We start from the raw sequence: 25,150 nt of genomic DNA on the forward strand, positions 1-25,150 counted from the left end.
CAAGCTCCCACATGGTCTCTAATAGCTTGGGAATGGGGGTGGAGGCTGGCTCCTGCGGGCCTTTCCCCCTCCTCCCCAGCCACTCCTTGCCTTGGATCTTTCAGCAGGTGTTGTTCAGTCACTAAGTCATGTCTGACTCTCTGTGACCCCACAGGCTGCAGCACACCAGGCTTCCCTGTCCTTCACTGTCTCCTGGAGTTTGCCCAAACTCATGTCCATTGAGTCAGTGATGCCATCCAACCATCTCATCCTCTGTCGCTCCCTTCTCCTCCTGCCCTCATTCTTTCTTAGCATCAGGGTTCTTTCCAATGAGTCAGTTTGTAACATCAGGTGGCCATCAGGTGGCCAAAGTATCAGAGCTACAGCATCAGTCCTTCCAAAGAATATTCAGGGTTGATTTCCTTCAGTAGAGCTAGTCCTGCCTTCCGATCCACCCGCCCCCCACCACACCAGGCCCCAATCAGGCCATCTCTACTCCAGGCTCAGGCTGGTCTTTGGCCTAAAATTGTCTTGCCTGCCTGTCTTTCAACCACCTCCTTTGGCACCACCTCCGAGAATTCTTTCTGGATTCCCCCTATCCCTGTCATTTTGTTGTTGCTGCGTTTGGCTGGCAGAACATTCCACTTGTACATTCAGCTAGAAATTTTCTGGATTTCTCTTCCCTTCCCCACCATGACTTATTTCATCTGTGTGTCCCTGGGCCTGGTGAACAAAGGTGCAGTGGATAAATGCAAAATCCAACTAAATGGCAAATAAAATGCTAGAGATGAGATAACTGGATAATCTCTAAATCCTGAAGGAGGAAACCAGAGAAACACTGAAGACGAAAGAATGAAGTATTCTCAATTAAAAAAAAAATAAAGCTGTAACTGAAATGAATCTAATTAGAACTTACCTTTTTTTTAAAAAGGGCATTCTTTGTGGCTTAGTTGGGGTCGCAAAGAGTCAGACACGACTGAGCAACTAACTGAACTGAACTGTGGCTCAGCTGATAAAGAATCTGCCTGCAGTACAGGAGACCTGGGTTCGATCCCTGGGTTGGGACAATTCCCTGGAGAAGGGAAAGACTACCCACTCCAGTATTCTGGCCTGGAGAATTCCATGGATTGTATATAGTCCATGGGGTTGCAAAGAGTCGGACACAACTGATTGACATTCACTTTCACTTTTAAAAAAGAGGTGGGTTAACAAATTAACAGTATCATTGCCCAGAAGTCACCTGGGGGTTTCTTACCTTGGAGGTTGAGGTAAAAGGGACTAGATGCTCCCCACCCCCTCCAACCCCCCATTTCGCAACCTGTAATGACCAAAGATTTATGTTAATTTCTGGAAATATCTACATCACATTTCTAATTGTAAATTAATCATTGTTCTTCTTTTACATCAGTCATTGTTAAGTTTTGGTTCCTATGAGCTGCTCCTACTGGGCCTACACAACCCTTAGAATTTCCAGTTTCTAGAGACTGCCAAATTAGATCTAAACCCGGTCTGGTTGAACTCACCAAGGAAAAGCCATGTGGCAGGGCTCCCAGAGTTTTGCTTTAGGCCTTCTTTCCCCTGCAAGCAGATGTCCTGCAATGGAACTGGGCCGGTGTTTGGTGGTTTGGCCAAAAAGTAGCCGATGGGCCTTAAATCCCTGTGCTGGCCGTGGCCCCACGCTTGCCTCCTCCTTCTCTTCCCAGGCTAAGTTCCTCTCTAAGAAAACTCATCCTGGAACTTCCCTAGTGGTCCCGTGGCTAAGACTCCAGGCTCTCAATGAAGGGGGAGCCCAGGTTCAATCCCTGGTTGAGGAATTTGATCCCACATGCCACAACTAAAGATCCTGTGTGCCATAACGAAGACCCAATGCAGCCAATTAAATAAATAAATAAAAAGGAAAATTCACCCAGAGTACAGAAAATACCTAGGTGTGTATTTTCCCTGTGTTTGGGAGTAGCTTCCCTCAGCTGCCAATACTGAAGTCCTGCTTGAATCTTTAAGGAAGCTGTGTGATCCCCAGTCCCCACGGCTTTCATCACGCCTCCCCCTCCTCTCCGCAGACCCACCTCCCTTTCCCAAACTCTCCCACAAGGCCTCATCCACCTGAGTGTTGCTCCTGCTGCTGGGTCTGGTCTGGTCCGCTCCTTTCCCCTTGGGCGGCTTTGTAGCACAGCGGTCCTTTGCGTGGCTCTGTTCCTTTCCTCAAAGCATTGCGAGCATCTGTTTGGCCTCAGGACTAGATTGCATAAACTTTTCAAGAGTGCTGAAGACCCTGCCTTTTCAGTCCTGACACCACCTTGCTGGCAGGCCCTTACCCCAGCACTGCCCAGGGAACATATAGTAGGCCCACCTAGACTTCTCTGTGCCATCTGGGCTTACTTGGGAAGCAGGTGGGTAGAGACAGAGGGGCCATGGGCAGAAGCTGCGTGTTGAATAGTGTTGAATGGCTGAATGGTGACTCAGTCTATGGTGCCTCCTTCCCTCCTTCTGGCTGAAAACAGAGGACTCCAAGGTTCTGGAAGGTGGTGGGGGACACCAAGGGGAGGAGTCCAGGTTCCAAATCAGCCATGGAGGAAGTCCACCAAATGTCTCCATTGGTCTTGACAAGAAATCAACTCCTTTGTGTTAGTCCCTGGGTTGCCAGGGTCACTTGATCTGGCATCCAGAGCTGCCTTAGCTGGTACACCTTTGCTCCCAGACCACAGGGCAAGGCTTCAGTCCCAGGGTTGTGGAGTGCTACGTCTGAGGATGAGCCCTAGCACCTGGGAATACAGCATGGAGCGGGGGGCAGTGATATTCCTCATGTGGTTGGGAGATGTCCCATAATGGCAGGGTGACACCGCATCACAGTTTCCCAGCTTCCCAGGACAGATGGCTGGACACTGACCGGCCCCACTAATCATTCATGGCATCCCCTTTTCTCTGTCAAAAGTGTCCTGGTTTGGAAGACACAGAATATAGAGGTGACTTTCCCACATCATTGAACTTTATCCTTTAGATTTGGAAATTACAACTCGCAACAAGGCATCTTGATGTGATCAAGTGTCCTCACTGAGACTAGGATTTTGCTGTCATCGTTGCTGCAAAATTCGTAAATAAAGGAGAGAAATTTGCCTTTGTTCTGAAAACAAACACGTTAAAAGCAAACCACTCACTATAAGGCCCTTCCTAGAAATGGGAGTCACAGCCAAGAATAAATAAATAAAATTATTTAAAAAAATATTATTCAAGATCTGCTCTCTGGGCTTGATTTTAAGTTAGATCAGATAAACATGTCCAGGAATAATTTAGGGGGGAAAAGAGAGTGCCCCTCAAATATCTGAAGGGTTTCACCAGCCCGGGTGGCTCCCCCACCCCCTTGCCATCCTCCACCCCCAACCCTCATCCTAAACCGGGCCCTGCAGAGGCTTCTGTTGTTTCCACTCTGAACCCACAGGTCTGTTGTGGGTTCCGACCCGAGCGCCAGGCTGTCCTCAGTTGCACCCAATTCTTTTCTTTCACAGAATGAGCAAAGCTGAGGTCAGGGAACAGTGGTGTCTGGTAGGATCCCTAACAATCTGCTCACCCCATATGTGGGTCCTCAGACAGACTGAAAACTGTTTGCAAAGATCAAGAAAAGGGAAGATTGTTGAAACTGGATCATGGGTACATGGAGTTTATGATGTCATTCTCTGCATTTCTGTATGTATTTGAAAATTTCCATAAGAAGTGCTTTTTAAAAAGTCATGTTTGACCTAAATACATAAAATAAAGCAAATGATTTTGTCTAGACCCCAAATGTGGCCTGCAGGTCAGAACAGGCACTGATGCCAAGGAGGGAGGGGGCAAGGAGGGGACCTGTAAACATGGGACTTGAGGGAGCAACTGCAACGTGTGGATCTTATTTGGATCCTGATTCAAAGCAACAAACTGTAAAAAAGCATTTATGAGACCATCAGCGGTGTCTGAACACCGACTAGTCCATGACATTCATGAATTATAATTATGTTCTCAAGGTGTGATTTAAGTATTTTGGAAAGGTTTTTAAAATAGTTTTTTTCTTTTCTTTTTTTTTTTTGAGAGATACGTACTGAAAACAGACAAAACTGACGTCTAGAAACTTCCTGATAACCTTGGGCAGGGTGGTTGGGCAAGTAGGTGCAGAGAAAGAAAACAGTGGGTTGATGGTGGGAGATGCAAGATGGATGCAGGTCTGTTTTCGTGTGTGTGTGAGTGTGAGTGTGAGATATGCTCCATAACAGAAAGGGAGATGTATGTACCAAATGAAGGGACTCTGTCCTGCCTCTTGGCCAATTTAAGAAACCACATTCATTGTCGTCTGCCCTAATTCTCTGCCACATCCCATGGAAAGCTCCAAGTCCCCAGGCCTGTTTCTTAGGAGATAAACCAATCTATAGGCTTCCCTGGTGGCTCAGAGGTAAAGAATCTGCCTGCCAATGCAGGAGACATGGGTTCCATCCCTGGGTCGGGAGGATGCCCCTGGAGAAGGGAAGGGCTACCCACTCCTGTATTCTTGCCTGGAGAATCCCATGGACAGAGGAGCCTGGTGGGTTATAGTCTGTGGGGTCCCAAAAGATTCGGACACGACTTAGTGACCAACCAACACCAGACCAACCCCCACCCTCCCCTGTTCCAGAGTTAGAAAGGGGCAGCTCGGAACGTCGGAAATGACCACACGAAGACAGCCAGCGTTCTCACTGATAATACTGTTTATTGTCCACGGACCGAGCGGTCACTTGAGAAAGACACAAAGCATCGGAGACATGCGCTGTCTGCTTGTCGACTTTCAACAACTCTCACGTGTTCCCAGCACAGGAAGGTCTCAAGACTTCATATTCCAGCAAAATCACATTGCCCCAAAATTGAAAAAACAAACAAACGAAAAAAAAAAAAAATCCAAACAAAAACAAACAAGATCAACAAAGCTTTAAATTACGGCGGCAGGTCCGATATTTCTTAATACTTATCAAGCAAAGATTTGGAAATAACTACAATGTAAACTTTATTTTAAATACTTTGAGTCGCTTGCAGAAGACAAGAATAGAGGGAGGAAAGAGCAGTGCTTAGAACATAACATATAAATTAATGCCAAATGGAGAGCCTTCTTAAACTATATATATATATGGCAATTATTGAAGGTGAGAGTATTTGAGTGGATTCTTGGCCACCATTGTGGTCTTCATCTTGACTTTTTTTTTTCCTGCTCAGCATGGCTACAAGACCAATGTGCGTGGATTGAATATAAAGGCCATTTTTAAGAACCAACCTACACAAAGATTCTTTGCTTTGTAATAATTGGAACCAGAGAACAAAAAATAGGAGACAGAAAAGCAATGATACTCAAAGAACGGAAGAAAAGGTCTGAAGGAATCACCATCATAGGCTAGCTACCATGCCATTTCCACTCTGGATCCAAAGCTCCCACGATGCAGAAACCTTTGGGGAAAAAAAGGTGCGAGTCTAACCCCTATCGAGGGTAATAGAAAACACAGCACAGGAATGATTACAACTGATGTCAGAAACAAACCAAAACATTTAAAAAAAAAATCAGCAGAAACAGGAGTAAATGTTACATATGATAACACCGTACAGGAAGCAGACGGGGGTGGGGTGTTATATTGACTGGAGGGTCTGGTGTTCTTATATATACTGAAATCACACGGACTGGTCCATTATGACATCTTACAAACTTTCTATCACTGCACAACATGAAGATGCCCTTGGAGCGGGCTGAATTCCTGGAGAGTCCCCTAATCTGCCCTAGAAAGGGGGTCATCAAAATCTGTGCTGACCAGGCCCCCGGGTGAGCATGGGGGCTGCATGTCACGGCGGGGGAGGGTCAGGAGTCTCAGAGGTGCTTTGGGGTCACCACAGAATAGAGCAGGCTTAGAAGATGACTTTGGGAAAACTCTGCAGAACGACTACTCCCAGGCCAACAGACTCCAGTTTCATTGTGTGTTTGCACAGCGTGCATGATAAACTTAGGACAGTTGACCTTTATAGCACAGGTGGGGAGAAAAAGGAGATTATCTTTACTGTTACTGAGAAATTTCTGCCTCCGTTAACCCCCGATTTACTGGCATCAGGAAACTATCTTTAGGGAACAGCTAGGCTCCTTAGCTCCCTTGGAAGTTTCTTAACTTGGAGATCTTTGTAATAAAAGAAATATAAGCAGAGGAGGGCGGGTACACCGGTAAATTTGGGTTCACATATTCCCTAAGAATTCATCTTTAGTAGAACGAGATGTCTCTTAAAGCCGGCCACACTATTCTGGAGGCCCAGAAAAGCCATGAGCACTTTACTAACACCACCTCCCCGCCAAAATTCATCCTTCCCAAGGGAGGTCTTCATTCTGTGCTTTGCTGACTTCACTCTGGGGAACCCCTGCACCCCCGGGGCACATTGACGGTCAGTCTTCCAGGGAGCTCACACTGTTAAAACTCTGGCACCTGCTTGGGGGGCTCTGAGGTGTGTTGGGGGACAGGGCAGGACCCAGCTTTTGATGTCTTCAAGATGTGCGAGACAGCAGGGGGGTTCATGCCACTGGCCACACAGAGCCCCTCGCAAAGCCAATTCATGCCCCTCCACCTGGGTGCCCGAGGCCAGACAGAGGAGTGTGTGAGAGGGGCCTTAGCAGCCCAGGAACGAACTCTAGGGGCAGCCAGGCCTCCCTGCCAAACATCTACGCCAGGGCAGGACGTCACAGACTCCCTCAAGGGCTGCGGCGGGTCCTGTGGGCTGGGGATGGGACCAAAAAGACTTGGCTGGAGCTGAAGGCTGCCACCCTCACATCTCTACGAGGCCAGGGAGGGAAGCTCCTGCTGGAATCCTGCAGATTAATATGATTAACTGGAGATCCTTCCAGAGCAAGCCACTGGTCCAGGGCTGCTCCCGGAAGTCACAGATGCTGGGAGTTCATGGTGGGCGTGGGGGGAGACAGGGGGTGCAGAGGGACCACCCCCCTAGGGCCAGAGGTGTGGAAACTGCAGGAACCAAGGGACATGCCCCTCTCAGGATGAAAGGGACCTGGTAGGCCTGCTACACAGTCCGGCAATGACCCTTGAAAGTTCCTGCAAAATGTACATTTCCAGGCTCTGCCCTGACCCGGCTTGGGGACCCCAAGTGCTGTCTGCTCAGCGTTTGTGACAGTGCCAGAGCTGGGCCCGGGAGGGACACCTGTGCGTCCGGCCCTGGCCCGCACCCAGGGACGGGAGGCCGAGATGCACAGTCCCAGGTTGGCGGATGGGTGTGGGGCCCATCTCTGCCTCCAGACCCACACCTGTGTGTTTAAAATGAAGATGGGGCGGAGAGGAGAATCACACTAACTTAAAGCCACTTGGATGACTGTTTTTATTCATGCTGTTTCCAGGAAGGGATGTCGGAGCTGGACCAGTCTGAACTCTTGGACGCTGTCGATTGGCCCCAGGGGTGCTGGTGGCCTGCTTACGGGTCCTCGATGTCCAGAAACTCCTGCTTGGGGGGTGCTGCTCCGCGGTACCAGGCGCAGGAGCCGTCGCTTCTCTTGATGCAGGCGAAGAATTTGGCCTGGTGTCCGTTGATATTCTTCTCCGTGACCCAGTCCATCCAGAGGCACTCATCCGGAGAGGAGATGTAGCATGGGATCATGGGGCATCGCGTGATCTAGGAAGGGGGACATGAGGTGGATTCAGCTGGGGACCGAGGACACTCATGGGGCATCTCCAGAACCTGGCCTTCACCTGAAGGTGTTCAAGGGCAGTGTGCAGAATGAATGACCAGGTAAGTGCAGCAGGGAAGGAAGGAGGGAGCTGGGATTGCAGTCGAACCTACTCCATCAGTAGGCTTTCCTGAGCCCCAGGCTCTCCAAATGGCAGCAGGCAGCCTGTCCAAGATAGGACAGAAACCTTTCTATACCCCCTAGCTACTGTAAGGACGCCTTCTACTTCGTGCCAGCTGGTCTACCTTCTCTGAGCACAACAAACCGGCTTCAGCTTAGCCCCACCTTCCAGAGAGTTTAACAACAACAACAATAAAGGGCCTTGAGAGACCTCCCTCATGGGCCAGTGGTTAAGACTCTGCACTTCCACCGCAGAGGGCATGGGTTCAATCCCTGGTCAGGGAGCTAAGATCTCACATGCCTCATGGCACGGCTCAAAATAAGGAAGGGGACGTCTCATAATATACAAATAAAACAAAAACAATAGAGTTTTGACTATCAGACAGGTTCAACTCAAGTAAAAAGAACAGCGTCTTGCTCCCAAGCACACGGATGCTTCGAGGAGATCAGCAAGGATGAATAGCGTCTTGGCAAAAGAACCTGAGTCCACCGGAGGGTGCAAACCTTCAGGCCGTGCAAAGAAAAAGGAGGAACCTGTTTTTTTTTTTTTTAACGTCACCTTGGGCCAGAGGAGTTTGCTAGACTTACAAGTAGTTGTGGGTCAGAATTCACACTGTGAACGAGCTAAGGGCTGGGCTAGCGAGCATCTACCGGGATGGGCAGGAGGGACACAGAAGCAGTGTGAACCGGCGCAGGCCAATCTCTGGGCTACACCGGGCCCAGACTCACGTCCTGTGCTGGGGCTGGGGGAGGGGCGGCAGGGACCGAGGGATATTAGGAGACAACAGAATGGGACCCTGGGGGCCACGCAGATCTCACCGCCTATGGCTGCATCTAAGCGTTTGCGCTGCTGTAACTGTGTTTGGCACCACCTCTGGGGTGCTTTCAAGAAGAAAGGCAGGGGCTTCAGGGGTTCTCAACACACAGACCCCATATTTACATGGACCCATGTGTGGAAATGGCTGGTACCCTGGCAAAACCGTAACACCTGGGATGTTCTTTCACAAGGCACTTGTACATTTGTAGAAAGACATTCCTAAGGCCCGTGTTCTGCCCACAAAGCTCCTCCTGCTAGAAGCTTCCCTTCCTAGAAGCTGCAGCCCACGTGGTCAGATTCCCCTTACCTCCCCAAAGTTCCTGGCTGGATGCCCTCACCTGTGGGCAGACCACACCTCTGCAGAGCCCTGTCCTAAGTCAGGACCCTGTGGATTGAGAGGCCCTAGTAAACTCAGGGGTCACCCCCGGCAGTCCTCCCGGAGGAGGTGGAGGATTGAGAGGCCCTAGGAAAGTCAGGGATCACCGCCGGCAGTCCTCCCGGGGGAGGTGGGGGATTGAGAGGCCCTAGGAAAGTCAGGGATCACCGCCGGCAGTCCTCCCGGGGGAGGTGGGGGATTGAGAGGCCCTAGGAAAGTCAGGGATCACCGCCGGCAGTCCTCCCGGGGGAGGTGGGGGATTGAGAGGCCCTAGGAAAGTCAGGGATCACCGCCGGCAGTCCTCCCGGGGGAGGTGGGGGATTGAGAGGCCCTAGGAAAGTCAGGGATCACCGCCGGCAGTCCTCCCGGGGGAGGTGGGGGATTGAGAGGCCCTAGGAAAGTCAGGGATCACCCCCGGCAGTCCTCCCGGAGGAGGTGGGGGATTGAGAGGCCCTAGGAAAGTCAGGGATCACCCCCGGCAGTCCTCCCGGAGGAGGTGGGGGATTGAGAGGCCCTAGGAAAGTCAGGGATCACCGCCGGCAGTCCTCCCGGGGGAGGTGGGGGCAGCTTACCTTGCACTCGCAGCCCATCTGGTACCTGTGGTTCAGGCTCTTCTTCTGAGTGGTGCTCAGGGTGTCCCAGGGCACAATGAAGTCACAGAGGGTGACGTGCATATTGCCATTTCCCTCGGCCTTCCCTGAGGAGACAGGGGTCGCCAAGCTCAGAAGGAAATTACGGGTTCTCTTCTCTCTCCTGCATCTGGATGAGGCTCAGGCATAGGGAGGGTGAGTTCTGACAGTACCCTGGGCCGTAGGCTATTGTGTGTCCCCTCCAAAACTCCGAGATTGAAGCCCTGACCCCTAGCACCTCAGGATGTGTGACTCCATTGAGAGAGAAGGTCTTTAAAGAATTGATTAAAATGAGGTCATTAGGGTGTGTCCGAATCCAGTAGGTGCCCTTGTAAGAGGAAGAGATGAGGACACAGACAGACACAGAGGGATGACCACATGGGGACACAGGGAGAAACTGGCCATCTACAATCCATGGAGAGTGGCCTCAGAAGAAACCAACTCCGTCAACATCTTAATCTTGAATTTCCAGCCTCCAAAATTGTGAGAAAACACATTTCTACTGCTTAAGGCCTCCAGTCTGTGGTTTTTGTTATAGCAGCCTGAGTAGACTCATACACCATGGAATATTTATTCTGAGTATAAGAATGCAAGCTCACTGTAGAAAACTTAAGAAAGTAACTTTTAAAAACATCTCTCTTTTCATTACCTAGAGCTAACATTCTGATGCATTTCCTTTCAATATTCTTTTATGCACATGTATTCAAGTGAAAAATGTCACTGTTGTATGTAGATTATATTGCTTCTTGTGTTTTTTTCCACCAAATATTTATTCACAAGCATTTCCTCCATTTGACATTGAACCTGTAATTCTGGGTTGTTCCATTATGAACAATAAGAGCAGAATTTTATAAAATCAGCAATCTGCCCTAAATTCCCTGTATTGGGCATGATGAGATGCTTGATAAGACACTGTTCGCACCTTAGACTCCTAACTCAGCCCCCTTCCTCTTTTTGTGAAGAGTTCTCACTGGTGACAGCCCAGGCATTAGCAGAGCAGAAGAAAAAGACAGACCAGTGTATTCTGGTGAATGACAGGACCTAATGAGGGCCGGGGAGGTTGTCTAAAATCTTGTCCTTCCTGTTACAATGGCACCTTGTCAAGAGACACAGATGCCCAGTGATGACACCAGAGCCTGGCAGAGAGTGACACGCGACTCCCTGAGAGGCAGACAGGAGCCCCGGGCTGCACCCTGGGCATCTTGGCTTGACAAAGCTGCAGCGCTTCCAACTTAATGATCTCAGGCACAGCCCTGGCCACCAACAATCGCTAATAGAAACACAACTCAGCGAGTGCTGATGCAGAGAGCTTATCCACTGCATCCCGTCAGGAGGAAGTGAAACAGAAACCTGTCATCAGGGGAAAGACATCAGCTTGCCTGAGGCTGCACGTGGCACCAATGACATCCTTTGTGCTGGGCAGGTGGCAGGCAGCACTCCCCAGGTGTGAATTTTCCTGCTCTTCTTTCTGTCTTAACCACGCCTCTAACCTTCAAGCCTCCTATTTTTTTCTTGGACTTGTCTGACATTCCAGGTAAAGAAAAGGATCAAGAAGCAGGAGGACTCCTTGACTGCATTCATTCTGATCCTAATAACTAAAAAAAAGATGTGTCTGAGTGACCTTAAGCTTCAAAAACAGCTGTAATTTTTTTCTAGACCTGATGCTGAAGCTGATGCTCCAATACTTTGGCCACCTGATGCGAACAGCTGACTCACTGGAAAAGACCCTGATGTTGGGAAAAATTGAAGGCAGAAGGAGAGGAAGGCGACAGAGGATGAGATGGTTGCGTGGCATCACCGATTCAATGGACACGAACTTGGGCACACTCCAGGAGATGGTGAGGGACAGGGAGGCCTGGCGTCCATGGGGTTGCAAAGAGTTGAACGCAACTTGACAACTGAACACACACACACAGCCATTTTCTAAAGTGTACAGAATAGACAGGGAGCTAAATGGACAATGGCAAGTGACTCTTTCCTATATCTTGGTTTCTTCTGGCATTGATCTTGCCCGGCCTGGTCATTCATTAGAGGCAGGCTGAGTACTCATTCCAGTCCCTCCCTCCAAACTTACGTAGCAGCTTCCACTGCATCATGTGACTGGCATTAGTCTCCCACGTCACATTGTTCTTTGCCTTTCTTGCATATCATGTTCTTTAATCAGGTCATAAGCACAAAGGGTAATGGTTGTGTCTTAATCCTTTTTTATCCATAGTTCCTTGAACATAATAATGGCTCGGTAAAAGTTTACTGATGATGACATGGTTATTTGTTCTAACAATGTGCTTCAATATCTTCTTTTGCTGTTTTCCTTTTTAAGCCTTTTCACCACCAGTTCAAGCTTCCACAGAGAGTGGGCAAAGGCACAGCATGGAGATGAAATGCAATTTTTTTCTTTTTAAAAAAATTTTGTTTACTTATTTTGGGCTGTGCTGGATCTTTGTTGCTGCGTGAGGGTTTTCTCTAGTTGCAGCGAACAGGAACTACTCTAGTTGTAGAGAGCACATGGGCTTCTCACTGCAGTGGTTTCTTTTCTGCAGAGCACGGGCTTCAAAAGTTGTAGCACGAAGGCTTAGTAGTTGCGGCACACAGGCTTAGTTGCTCTGCAGCATATGGGATCTTCCCAGACCAGGGATAGAACCCATGTCCACTGCACAGCTGAGATTCTTGACCACTGAACCACCAGGGAAGTCTAAAACTGTGTATCTTCAATGGCCCCAGTTCCCAGTTCCCATTAGCTTTAAATGTCATGTGTAAATGGTGTAGCATCTCAGAATGTTAAGAAGAGATGCCTTTCAGTAGAGATAATTAAGACTTGATTTGGTACGTGAGCATCTGTCTGCCTTGGAAAAAAGCAAAGCCTTTCTTGGACACAGAAAAGCAGGAATTAATTAAAATTTGTAACTGAGGGTTGTATGTTTACTTTTCTTTCCGGAGATGAGGACTGGAGAAGAAAATGACAGGGCCGATTCTGTAACAGTTCCTGAACACAAGCGTCTCACGGTGCCAACTCGACATGTGAAGCTGAGTCATCAGCCCAGGAGGAGGTGGGCTGCCCCAGGCTGTGTGGTCACTCGTGGGGCCACAGCCAGCACTAGCTGAGTGGTTTTCTGTGCCCCGTGATTCTTGGTTAGCCCGTTGTGACTCCAGGAAAACAAGATCTAGATTCTGTGCTTCAGAAAGTAAACACCAGATTGAACCCGGAGCCGTCTCACTGAGCCAGGGAACGAAGCTGGCTTAGAGAGGTTCCTCTGTAATGGGGTGAGTCAGTAGCCAATGGAAGGGCCTTTTATTAATCTTATGCTCTGTGGCCAGTCAGGAAACTAAAATGTGCCCCATGTTGCTTGCTTCCAATGTGAAATGTATGGTAGCTTAAGACGATAGCTTCTCGGGTGACATAGGGGTAAAGAATCTGCTTGCTGATGCAGGAGACACAGATTCAATCCCTGGGTCAGAAGATCCCTTGGAGAAAGGAATGACAACCCGCTCCAGTATTCTTGCCTGGAAAATTCCATGGACAGAGAAGCCTGGCAGACTGCAGTCCACGGGGTCGCAAACAGTAGGACACGACTGAGCGTGCTCGCACTAAGGTGACAGGCACACACTTATCAACTGAGTGCATCTTCAAACATTTGTAGTTTTTCTTATAAGTGGAGCTACAATTTGGATGCTTTCACGGGTAGTAAGTTTCTGAAATGTGTGTGGCAGTTACTTGTAAAACTGTTTTCTCATTCAGCCTGGGGACAACCGAAAGGGCTTGGGTGTGGGAGCAGTTTCACAGGTCATGTACATATTACATGTTAAATAGTCTTTGATGGCAGATATGAACAGCTGAGATGACACGTGAGTGAAAATAAATGTTATCAGAGAGTGACTGAAATTCTGTGTTTGACTCACCATGCTCCCTTTGGACATGAAGCCTTTCCCTTTCAGAAAAGGGTCTGACAACAATGGATGTTCCTATCACATCTCCCAAAAGGAAGAAAAGCAACTACCAGCAAAACAATCATCGCACCACCCTCCACGCCTGTCCTGGATCCACCTTCGTAGCAGCCCTGTGATTTCCTTGCACTCCTGGGACAAGCAGGGAAGGACAGGACCCAAGCCCCATGCTCCAGAGAGGCCTTGCCAGGGCTCCTGACTGCTGGACATAAGCCCTCTCCCCGTCCTGCCCTGGGATCCAGCCAGAGGGCCCTGCGGTCTGGGCCACCCATCTCGTGGAATAAAAGAGCAGTGCCACACTCCTCAGGACCTCTGGGCAAAAGGCAGGTCAGACTGCCCGGGAAGGGCCCCAGCAGATGAAAATCATGCCCAGAGGCCACTGTGCAAGGGGGTGAGTGACCCTGGCTGCTAGGGCTCAGGCCTCCGGAGCCTGTGCAGACTGGCTCTTTGGCACCTCTAGAACAAAAGGTCTGCCTCTGACCCAGAGCAGGGCAGGTAATCAGCCCTGGCTGTGCACTGGACCCTCCTGGGGAGCTTTACCAATGCTCTGGGGGTGGGAGGCACCCCCAGAGATGGTGCTTGAATTGGTCTGGGGAGCTGCCTGGGCATCAGGAGTTTTGCAAACTCACTGTGGAATTCCAAAGAGCAGGGGAGGTGGAGGACCGCTGGGCTAGGCATCAGGGCAGTGAGGCTGCTAAACCTGGACCAGTGATGGGAGAAGCGGAGTGTAACAGACCCAGGAGTCAGGCTGTTGTTGTTTGGTTGTTCAGTCGTGTCCGACTCTTTTGCAGCCCCATGGACTGTAGCCCAATAGGCTCCTCTGTCCGCAGGATTTCCCAGGCAAGAATGGGTCGCATTCCCTTCTCCAGGGGATCTTCCTGACCCAGGAATGTAACCTGTGTCTCTTGCATTGGAAGACAGATTCTGTACCACTGAGCCACCAAGGGTTAGGCTGAAAGTGAAAGTCGCTGAGTCTGTGTCTGACTCTGCGACCCCATGGCCTATACAGTCCATGGAATTCTCCAGGCCAGAATACTGAAGTGGGTAGCCTTTCCCTTCTCCAGGGGATCTTCCCAACTCAGGGGTCGAACTCAGGTCTCCCGCATGGCAGGCGGATTCTTTACCAGCTGAGCCACCAGGCAAGCCCAGGGTTAGGCGGACCAGGGTCTAAATTCTGGCAGCACCACGGCACCACTCCCTGGCAGCGTGAGGCCAGCAGGAGTGTGTTGAGAAACGCCTAACCAGTAGTTCTCCTGGGATTAAGTGTGTAGCATTTGAATTCTGTGGTGTCAATACTCCTACCCTGGCCAACTTCAAGCTACCAACATGACATCAACCAAAGTTTAGTCACTGGTCTGAAAGTGGGTTCAGGCACACACCATGGGGCCTGAGCACACGGCTCCAGCCTCTACTCCTCAGTTTTCCTCATCTATAAAATGGGGTCATGATGGTGGTAGTGAGGATTAAGTGGAACCCACATGAAAAGCATTTGGAGAACATCAGGGCCAGGAAAAGGGCACTTGTATTTCTATTAACGGGAAGCTGGTGGGGCCTGATGTAGAATCCTTTAAGACAGAGCCTCAGCGTGGGTAAGGATTCACCTGTGCGTGTCTGGAAGCAGACGCTGGCCCAGACCAAAGTTACCTTCTCACCAGGAGCCACCAGCAAGCAACAGGATGTGGGCTCTCACTCCTTGAATAAGGGCTTCTGCAGCTCTGCAGTTTGGCCACATAGCCCCTAGAGGGCAGTGTGGAGACCCAGAGGGATGGCTGAGGCTCTCATTTTAAAGGGTGTTACTGCCCTAATCACTGCAGATGGTGACTGCAGCCATGAAATTAAAAGACGCTTACTCCTTGGAAGAAAAGCTATGACCAACTTAGACAACATATTAAAAAGCAGAGACATTATTTTGCCAACAAAGGTCCATCTGGTCAAAGCTATGGTTTTTCCAATAGTCATATATAGATGTGAGAGTTGGACTATAAAGAAAGCTGAGTGCCAGAGAATTGATGCTTTTGAACTGTGGTGGTGGAGAAGACTCTTGAGAGTCCCTTGGACTGCAAGGAGATCCAACCAGTCCATCCTAAAGGACATCAGTCCTGGGTGTTCATTGGAAGGACTTATGTTGAAGTTGAAACTCCAATACTTTGGCGACCTGATGTGGAGAGCTAACTCTTTTGAAAGGACCCTGATGCTGGGAAAGATTGAGGGCTGGAGGAGAAGGGGACAACAGAGGATGAGATGGTTGGATGGCATCACCGACTCAATGGACATGAGTTTGGGTAAACTCCGGGAGTTGGTGATGGACAGGGAGGCCCAGAGTGCTGTGGTTCATGGGGTCGCAAAGAGTCAGACACGACTGAGCAACTGAACTGAACAGTGAGTAAAAATGAAAAACTTAGAAAAGAAAAACATTATGCTGAGGGAAGCCAGACACAAAGGACCATATACTACATGAGTCCATTATAAGAAAGTCCAGTATAAAGAAATCTAGAGATGAGTGGTGGCTGAGAGCTGGGGGTGGGGGGAGAATGGCAGTTAGGAAGGTAATAGCTAAAAGGTACAGGGTTTCTTTTAGACCATGGTGATGATTGCACTCTAACCCTTGAATTATACATTCAATAATAAATACACCCTGACCCTTGAATTAATACATTTTAAATAACAGATGTTCAGAATAAGACATTTAGGAAGTTCAGAAGGCTTTCTAAAAGAAGGAAAAAACTCCTTAAATATAATCTCTTTAAATATTTATTTTTATTTAGTTTAGTTATTTGGCTGGGCTGGGTCTTAGTTACCGCACGCAGGATCTTCAATGTTTAGTTGTAGTGTGTGGGATCCAGCTCCTGACCAGGGATCGGAACCCTGGACCCCTGCATTGGGAGCTCGGAGTCTTAGCCACTGGACCACCAAAGAAGGCCCCACCGTCACACTTACATCAACTGCAATAGATAAAATTAAAGCCCCAGCTCTACAGTTGCACCAGCCACAGCTCTCAAGTGCTCAGTAGCACAGTGACCAGCTCAGACATAGGGCATTTCTGGCATCAGTGGAGGTTTGGTTAGACCTGTGGGTCTCAACTCGTGGTGATTCTGCTCCCCACAACAGGGAACATTTGGTGATGTGGAAGACCTCATGACTGGGGGGAAGATGTGACAGCAATTAATGGGTAGAAGCCACGTATGCATGCATGTTCAGTCGTGTCTGATTCTGCGACCTCATGGATTATAAGGCTGCCAGGCTCCTCTGTCCATGGGATTTTCTGGGCAAGAATACTGGAGTAGGTTGCCATTTCCTACTCCAAGAAGTCACAGATGCAGCTAAGTATTCTCCGTGCATAGGACAAGCCTGCCAGCAAAAAATGATCTCAAATATCAATAGTACTGATTTTGAGAAGCCCTGTTCTGGACCCTGGGGGTGCAAGCTAGTGGGACAGGCAGAAGAGGCAATGGAAAAAAGTAAAGGGATTTCTGTATCAATTCTGGTCCATCCATAGTAATAAATATACCATACTAATGTTAAGATGTTAATAACAGAGGAAGCTGTAGGAAGACCTGAGATAGCTGGCTATACTGTACTAACTTGCTCAAGTTTTCTGTAAATCTTTAACTATTCTAAGAAATAAAGTCTAGTGATAATAAGAAAAAAAAGTAAAGTCATTTTATGTAAGACTAAAAGCATAAAAACTTTAAAAGAGATGCAAGGATAAAATTGTGGTCTATCCATACAGCGGAATATTATTCAGCCTAAAAAAAGGAGGAAATTCTGACACTTGCTGCAACATGGGTGACCCTTGAGGACATTACGCTCAGTGAAATAAGCCCATCACCAAAGGACAAATGGTGCTAGATTCCGCTTTTATGATGTTCCTGGAGGAGTCAGATTTCACAGGGACAGAAAGCAGAATACCGGTTGCCAGGGGCTGTGGGAAGGGGAGTTTAATATGCACAGAGTTTGTTTGGGAGAATGAAAGCGTTCTGAAGACAGATGGTGGTGATGCTTGTGCATCAATGTGAATGTGCTTTATGCTGCTGAACTAGGCACCTAAAATCGGCTGAAATGGTAAGCTTTATGCTAGGTATATTTTATCACAATAAATGAAAGAGGGATACGATGAACAAAGGAACGGGTGAGTAGCACACATAATAATGTTAAGAGATTTAAAACAAGGTTTTGGGGCTTCTCCGGCAGCTCAGTGACTAAGGCTCCGAGCTCCCAATGCAGGGGGGGCCTGGGTTCAATCCCTGGTCAGGGCACTAGCTCCCACATGCCGCAGGGAGGAGGCCTTATGCCACAACTGAAGATCTCGTGTGCTGCAACGAAGATCGAAGATCCTGCATGGTCGCAACTGAGACCTGGCACAGCCAGATAAATAAAAAACTACCTAAAAAAATAATAAAACCAGGTTTCAACCCTGCCTTCCGCTTCCTGCCCAGCCTTGAGCACTTCCAGCCTCTCACCTCTCTCTGTCCACCTGACTTCAGATTTCCTATGAATACTGGCTTACTCTATTCTTTCTCTTAAGTCACATTGGTTCCACTATTCTAACAAGGGGAATGTGGAGGACGGTTGAGAATTTATCAGTCCTCTGATGGGAAAAAGCAGGGAATCCTCAGGACTTCTGAGTAGCACTGTGTGTATCACGCGTGTTGTCAAGGCTCTGGTTCACCTCCAGCCGCCCCACCTCCACTTCCCTGGACACCCCTGAAGAGCATCCCATGCCCATATCTGCGTACACACCTGCAATGAGATACTCCTTCTTTCCTCCAATGTCCAGCGAGACCCCACACACCGCAGAGGAGGGGGCAGTGTAGATAAACTCTATGTCCTTGTCAGGTCCCTTGAACATCTGGAAAAAGGAGGATGAGGAACATAAGTGAACGTGGGTGGCACAGCCAGGAATCCGGATGCCTCCCTGAACACGTGCCCCAGCCTGCACCCGGGGTACTGTCAGCACGGAAAAGGGATGGGGACGCACCGGTCAGACAGGCTGGAAGATGACAATTCCTAACGCACAGAGTTCTTCGGAATCACTGTGATTCACTGCCTAGGTTGGCAGCGTCACCAGGCTGGGGATGACCTGGTCATCCAGAAGGACCCGCCTCAGACGCACCTGCCTTCCCAACCATGGGTGAGGTCATCACAGAATCTCCAGGGAGGGGCTTGGATACCTCCAGGTGTTTCTGACCCACCACGGAGGGCAGCCACTTTCGTCTCTCTCCAGGAATTCTGATCAAGTACTGGCTACTTGATGCCAGAGCAGAGAGGCACCTCTTAATTAGGAAGGAACTCCCTGAGCAAGGGGAGTTCAACTTGAGATTTCCCTAGAGCACCTTGGGAACAGACTTGCTGCTCAGGAGAAGGGGAGCACTGTTCCAGCGTCTGGGCAGGAAGTGAGAAAGCCCCAGCCAGGGGGTTCCTGCTGCCCCACGAGGGACAGTGACAGGCGGGGACGTGAGCATGGGCTGAGAACTGCCCTCCACTCCGGTTTTGGGGGTGCAGCTCGCTGGCAGCCAGGTGAGTGGGGGTGGAGGTAATGGAAAGGGGAGGGCACACACGCGCCAGGACCAACACAACACAGGCGGCCAAACAGCACCGTGGAACACACACAACGGAGGCTCCACGATTCCACACGAACCTCATCAGGACGCTTGCTGTGGCTAAACCCAGGGTAACAGCACTGGTTGGTTTTGGGGGAGGAGAGCTTCAAGAAGCAAACCCAAATGGAACAGGGTCATCCCAATGTCACGATGAACCAGCTTTGCAAGAGCTATACCCCAACCCGTGCCAAGAAAGGTTACGAACGACGTCTGTCACCAAAGGGCTGAAGGTGCTTCCTTGGTGTCAACGCCTCCCTTTTCATAACCCCACAGTGGGTCATTAGAGCAGAGATACTGTCTTAACTGCTTCACAAATAGAGACGTTGGCACTGAAAGACCGGGGCACCCCTTTAAATGACACAGACTTAATGATTAAGCATTTTGCTGACCTTCTGGTAACATGTATACTCTATTTTTGTAACAATATGGACGGCCACAATGACTAACCAGGTCACAGAGCTGTCTCTCCAGCTAGAGCCTGGAATCTTCTTCCCTCTTACAGACCAAGTTTTGTTGTTGTTCAGTTGCTAAGTCGTGTCCGACTCTTTGCGACCCCATGGACTACAGCACGCCAGGCTCCCCTGTCCTTCACTATCTCCCCTAGTTTGCTCAAATTCATGTCCATTAAGTTGGTGATGCCATCTAACCATATTGTCCTCTGCCACCCATTTCTCCTTTCGTCTTCAATCTTTCCAGCATCACGGTCTTTTCCAAGTTAGTTACTATCAACAACAATAACCTTCCATTAGCACTGGTCCTGTCCTCCCAACCTCCCCCGTGTCTTCCCTCCCTCCCTCCCAAATACGGGCTCCTTGCCATATGATCTTGAACAATATCCACATTCTGAAAAACTGACAAATACCAGCTACCTTCCCCTGGGTCTATAGCCCCCAACGCCTCCAGTCCTACCCAGCCTGGCAAAGCATCTTCTCCATCATCGGCCAGGCTGCCAAGTCCATGTCTTCCCTAACTCCCCTCTCTTAGGTAATGTCCCAGCATGCCTCTCCATAGGAGAGGTCCTCTCTCCAAATCCTCACTCCTCTTGAAAGTAAAGCTAACCAGGCAAGACTGGAGCCCACTCGCACTTTGGGGGAGTTAGGTCATGTGCCCCATTAGTTGTGGGCTCCCAGAAACAATGGCCAAGTTCCCACTGCCTTTGAACCCACCCACCATGGAAGAGGCGGAGAGGCACTCATGGAAAGTTCCACAGAAGCTGTGAAGCTGGTACCTTAACACTGAAGCTCTGCCACTGACTTACGTCCATCAGAATGAAGACAACACATTTCTGGAAGAACTGAGCCGAGGGGAACATGCCACATGCAAACAATTTCTCTGGCATTTACAGATTAAGGAAAATCAGATCTACCTGCAGCTTGATGCCCTTGCTCCTCACTGTCCGCTCCCAGACCCTGGCGTGGTTGCACCAGTTCTAGGGGCCTAGAGGTGCAATGAGATAGCGGGACACCCTGCCGTGCTCCCAAACCTCCCGAAGCTCTGCTGGACACAGCAAACCCAGGACGGTCACTGGTACCTTTATCTGCTTGATCTCATACTGAATCCGCTTGATGGGGTTGCCGTAGATGTCGTTGCCAGAGTCCACCTCCTTCTTACTGACCGCTTTGGCCCTGATCACTGCAAAACAAAGATGCAAAGGTGAGCAGAGTCCCCCGCAAGACTGTCCTGGCTCCGAGGTTGGGGCAGGGGGGAGGTGGCAGCAGGGAGGCAGGAGGCAAGGGGCCAGGTAATCCCAGCCTGGGCACAGCCCTGGACTCCACCCAGAGGGGGCAGACCAGGAATGAAGCCAGAGTCCCCTGCTGACAGGACCCCGGAGCAGCACTTGTCCCTCAAGACCTGGGGGTTGCTGAGGCCATCACTGATTTGAACAAGGACCACCATGGGTCTCACTCTTTGGGACTCTGGGGCTTTTCTCCCTTCCTCTCCCATGGGTATGTGTCGGTGGCTGGGAAAGCAGAAAAGCACACTGACCGGCCTCCCACCCTGATCACGCAGTTAAGGGTGGTGAGAGTCCTACCCTGCCCCCCTCCTCCCATAGCCTTCGGTCAATCAGGCTTTTTCAGGCTGAAGGTAGAGGGGGAGTTACCTTCCTGCAAGAGTCCGATCATATTTAGGTTGGGGGTCTGACATCAAAATGTCTATACTGCCAGCCTCTGAATCCGTCCTCTACATGTCCCTGAGAAAAGTCCTGGGGCTGCTTTTTGTAATAACACATTCTACCAGAGGCAACGGCAGAGGAAGGTCAAACATTTCAACCCAAAGGGCATGGAACGGGAGGAGGAGACATTTGAGAGCATCCGTGGCAGACAAAAGGGACAGATGCCGAGGGAAAAGGCCAAAACACAAAGAAGGATGGTCCTGGACCTTGACACGAGATGGAGGAGAGGGGAAGAGGTCAGGCGGGGAAGGTTCTGGAATGTTCCCTGAGGTCTGAGGCTGCGCGTGGGGCCTGCAACCCAGGGCTTCCTACTAGCAATTAAGCCGGGACCCTGCTCTGCCCCGTAACCTGACAGGCAGGGGTCAGCAGCTCGTGCTGTCACTTGGGCAGAGCCCTCCCTCCCTTTTTTCATTTTGAGGCTCCTCAGCTGGTGGCACAGGCTGTTCTAATGGCTTTAAAAGCTTTGTCCTTCAAGATTCGGCTGTTCAGGGTCCCTGTGGACAAGTGTCACGTAAGCATGGGTGTGAGCAAAATAGAGAACAAGGCGCAGACAGGGCCTGGCTTGGAGGAGCCTCACCCTCCACCCCGGTGAGTGGCTGGGATCTCAGGGCCCCTGGCCAGGGCTGTCTTTTCCTGCAGAGCAGGGAGGTCCAGGACATGGACCCCCATCTGTGCCCACCTCCCTGGATCCCCCAAATGCTCCCTGGACCCCAGCCTGGCACCAGAGCCCCACGCCACAGCTCCAGTGCCCCGCCCCGACCCAAAGCCATCCTTATTTTTCCTTCTGTTGGCGCTGAGTCATGACTGGCCGAGGCCACAGGTTCCTGTTTCCCAGGCTGAGCCAGGCCCCAACCTACAAAGCCACATCCAGGAAATGCCAAGCGGTGGGCCACGCCAGAACAAAAGGTCTTGCCCTTGTAGCAGGTCGTCCTGATCCCAGTGTTCCTTCCCACCCCTCCACCCATCTTCCCACCCCAGCACGTGTCACTTTTCACAATCACACCCCATCCAGCTCAAACTTCTTCTTTGGCTGCCCAATGCCATGCTCTAAAACAGAAGACTCCTTGCAACCTGGTACCAGCCAGTGACTATTTCTGCTGCCTTGGTGGCCACCCACTCTTGTTTGTCCTGACAGTCCATAATACTTCCTGAATCTGAACCTGACCAGGTATCCATACTTTCAGCCCTGAATGCCATCTCCTCTCTGCCTGGAGAACTTCTATTCATCCTTCAAGACCCAGCTGAAATAGCCCTTGTCCATCTTCTCTCTGGGAAATCCTGTCTTCTCTCTGGGAAATCCTGTCCTCTCCTGGTACTTCGTATATTCCACACCTCTCATCCATTCTGCTATAAACACCTGTACCCTTGTTTACTCAGAGCTCAGGGAGCTTCTTACAGGCAGAAGCTACATTCGAACCACAGAACAGTTAGCACCATTTGCTGAGCTGAACCTGAGATACCTGGATGGCAACACAGGTGAGGTTTGTCTCGGTCCCTCTTACCACCTGCCTAGTCTATACCTTATTGCAACACTGCACAAAAGTTTTTATGCGAATCAGTAAACATTAGATCAGTCTATCCTAAGTTTGCTCTTCTGCAGTATCGTCCTCAGCGCATGCTATTAAACGAACCAGGACCATCCGAAGGAGATCACGGGTCTAGAAGAAGCAATGCTGCCAAAATGTATTATGGTACACCCAATCCTGCATGCTTTTTGAAACTTTTTGGTACTGCTTTTCAGAGGTCCAGCACTCTGCACAACGCTTACTGCTTTATAGGTGTTCAATAAACACTCTGCTGACCATCAGAAAATAAGCAAAAAGTCAAAACTACCACGAGGTAGCACCGCTCATCAGTCAGAACGGCCATCGTTAAAAAGTCTACAAATAACAAATGCTGAAGAGGGTGTGGAGAAGAGGGAACCCTCTACACTGCTGGTGGGAATGTAAGCTGGGGCAGCCACTATGGGAAACAGGATGGAGTTCCTCAGAGAACTAAAACTAGAGTTGCCCTATAATCACGCCACTTTATTCCTGGGCATATATCTGGATAAAACTATAATTCAAAAAGATACATAGACTCCCCCTCATGTTCAAAGCAGCGCTATTTACAGTAGCCAAGAGACAGAAACAGCCCAAACGTCCACTGACAGAGGAATGGATGGAGAAGATGTGAAATGGTACTCAACCATAAAAAAGAACAAAATAATATCATTTGCAGCAACATGGACAGACCTATACACTGTCACACTAAGTGAGGCAGGTCAGAAAAAGATCAATGCCATGGGATATCACTAACATGTGGAATCCAAAAAAACCACAAATGAACAATATCTATGAAACATAAACAGATTCACAGACAGAGCAGAGCTCTGGCTGTCCAGGGGGAGGGGTGTGGGGGGAGGGAGGAATTGGGAGTTTGAAATTAGCAGATGTAAACTATTATATGTAGGATAGATAAACAGCAAGGTCCTACTATACAGCACAGGGAACTATATTCAATATTTGGTGATAAATCATAATGAAAAAAAGAAGATGAAAAAGAATGTATATAATATAGCCGAATCACTCTGCGGTACAGCAGAAATTAACAGAACTTAAATCAACGACACTGAAACTATTTTATTTTTAAAGGAAAATAAGCAAAAACTACTCCCAAAGAGCTAAGAGACCCCATTCGATTCCACACAGTAAGGTCCATGCATTTTTCTCTCGTAAAAGCTCCTAAAGCTCCCAGGCGGTCTGGGTCTTTATTTGAAAGTGGGCAGCACCAGGCTGTGACGCAGCCTCAGGGAAGCTCCCTGACCTTACTGGGACTCAGTTACTCATTTCTGAAACAGAGAGACACCACCACCGCCAGTATGGGCACACCCTCAGGGCGAGGGAGGCGGCGAAGAGCTGGGCCTGAGAGATGCCTGGCACACGATGCATGCACAGCTCAGCGCAGAGCGTTCACAGCACGGCGGAGAATGGCACCGACTCCCTCTCTCCCCGGGGCGACGAGGACTTAGAAGAACCGCACCAGGCTCACTGCTCAGGCCCAGAGACCCCACCCTGGGCATCGTGGACGCCAGTTCTGGGGCTGCTAACAGCTTCCTGGAGGACGTGCTTTGGGGCTGCAGACCACACACTTGCCTTCAAAAACTGTCAGAAAAGAAGAGAGTTAAGCCTAGAACGTTCACTGGCCCCTGGGCTGCGAGCTGCCCGCAGGGAGGTCGGGGGTGGGGTGGGGAGGATCTCTGCTTGGGCTTCTCACCACCCAGGAACAGGAGTTCAGATTCTTCAGGGCCTGCGAACTGAGTCTCAATGTTTTACAGAATGCAACAGAAAGAAAAGGAAAGAAAGTGAGGAGGAAGAGAGAAAAGAGAGCTCAGTTCTATGGAAAACCTTCTCCAAAGCATCAACACCCTCCAACCTCGAAGGAGAGGGGCTGGGCAGACTCCTGTCCATACGGGCTCAGCAGCCTCTGCACGGGGTGGGGTGGGGAGACACATGTAAGCATCGGCAAAGGAATGAATCACAGCCAGAGAATCCCACGGGCAAGCTACAGATAGCAGACCCAAAGGGAAACAGATGTCTAGGCCCCATGAGAGAGGGAGGGCAAGATGGCATCTCGGTGGAACCCAGCCAGCTCAGCCACAGACATCCCGACCCTCAGCTTTCTGCCCCCGGCGCAAGCCAGAGTGGGGACTGTCTTCCCTGCCAAGCTCAGAGTTGGGCTACCTTCTAAGTACAAACCCGGAGAGCAGGGGCCCGATTCTGTTGCCCAAAGGGTAAAAGATACAAGGTATGGGAAAGTCTTCAGTAACAGAGCTTGCC

General features: G+C 49.8%; 1 protein-coding gene across 1 annotated transcript in view; it reads right to left on the reverse strand.

Annotated features, from left to right (window-relative positions):
- Window positions 1-4,670: 4,670 nt before the first annotated feature.
- TIMP2 (TIMP metallopeptidase inhibitor 2) overlaps window positions 4,671-25,150 on the reverse strand; it is a 53,484-nt gene continuing 33,004 nt past the window's right edge. Inside the window, exons 2-5 of the mRNA XM_065908531.1 lie at window positions 20,691-20,791; window positions 18,300-18,408; window positions 9,561-9,685; window positions 4,671-7,620 (exon numbers count right to left, since the gene is read on the reverse strand). Of these exons, the coding sequence (XP_065764603.1) occupies window positions 7,423-7,620; window positions 9,561-9,685; window positions 18,300-18,408; window positions 20,691-20,791 (533 nt within the window). The 3' untranslated portion in view covers window positions 4,671-7,422. The remainder of the gene's footprint in view (window positions 7,621-9,560; window positions 9,686-18,299; window positions 18,409-20,690; window positions 20,792-25,150) is intronic.

This window comes from Muntiacus reevesi, chromosome 18 (assembly GCF_963930625.1).
Source record: "Muntiacus reevesi chromosome 18, mMunRee1.1, whole genome shotgun sequence".
Taxonomy (NCBI): Eukaryota; Metazoa; Chordata; class Mammalia; order Artiodactyla; family Cervidae; genus Muntiacus; species Muntiacus reevesi.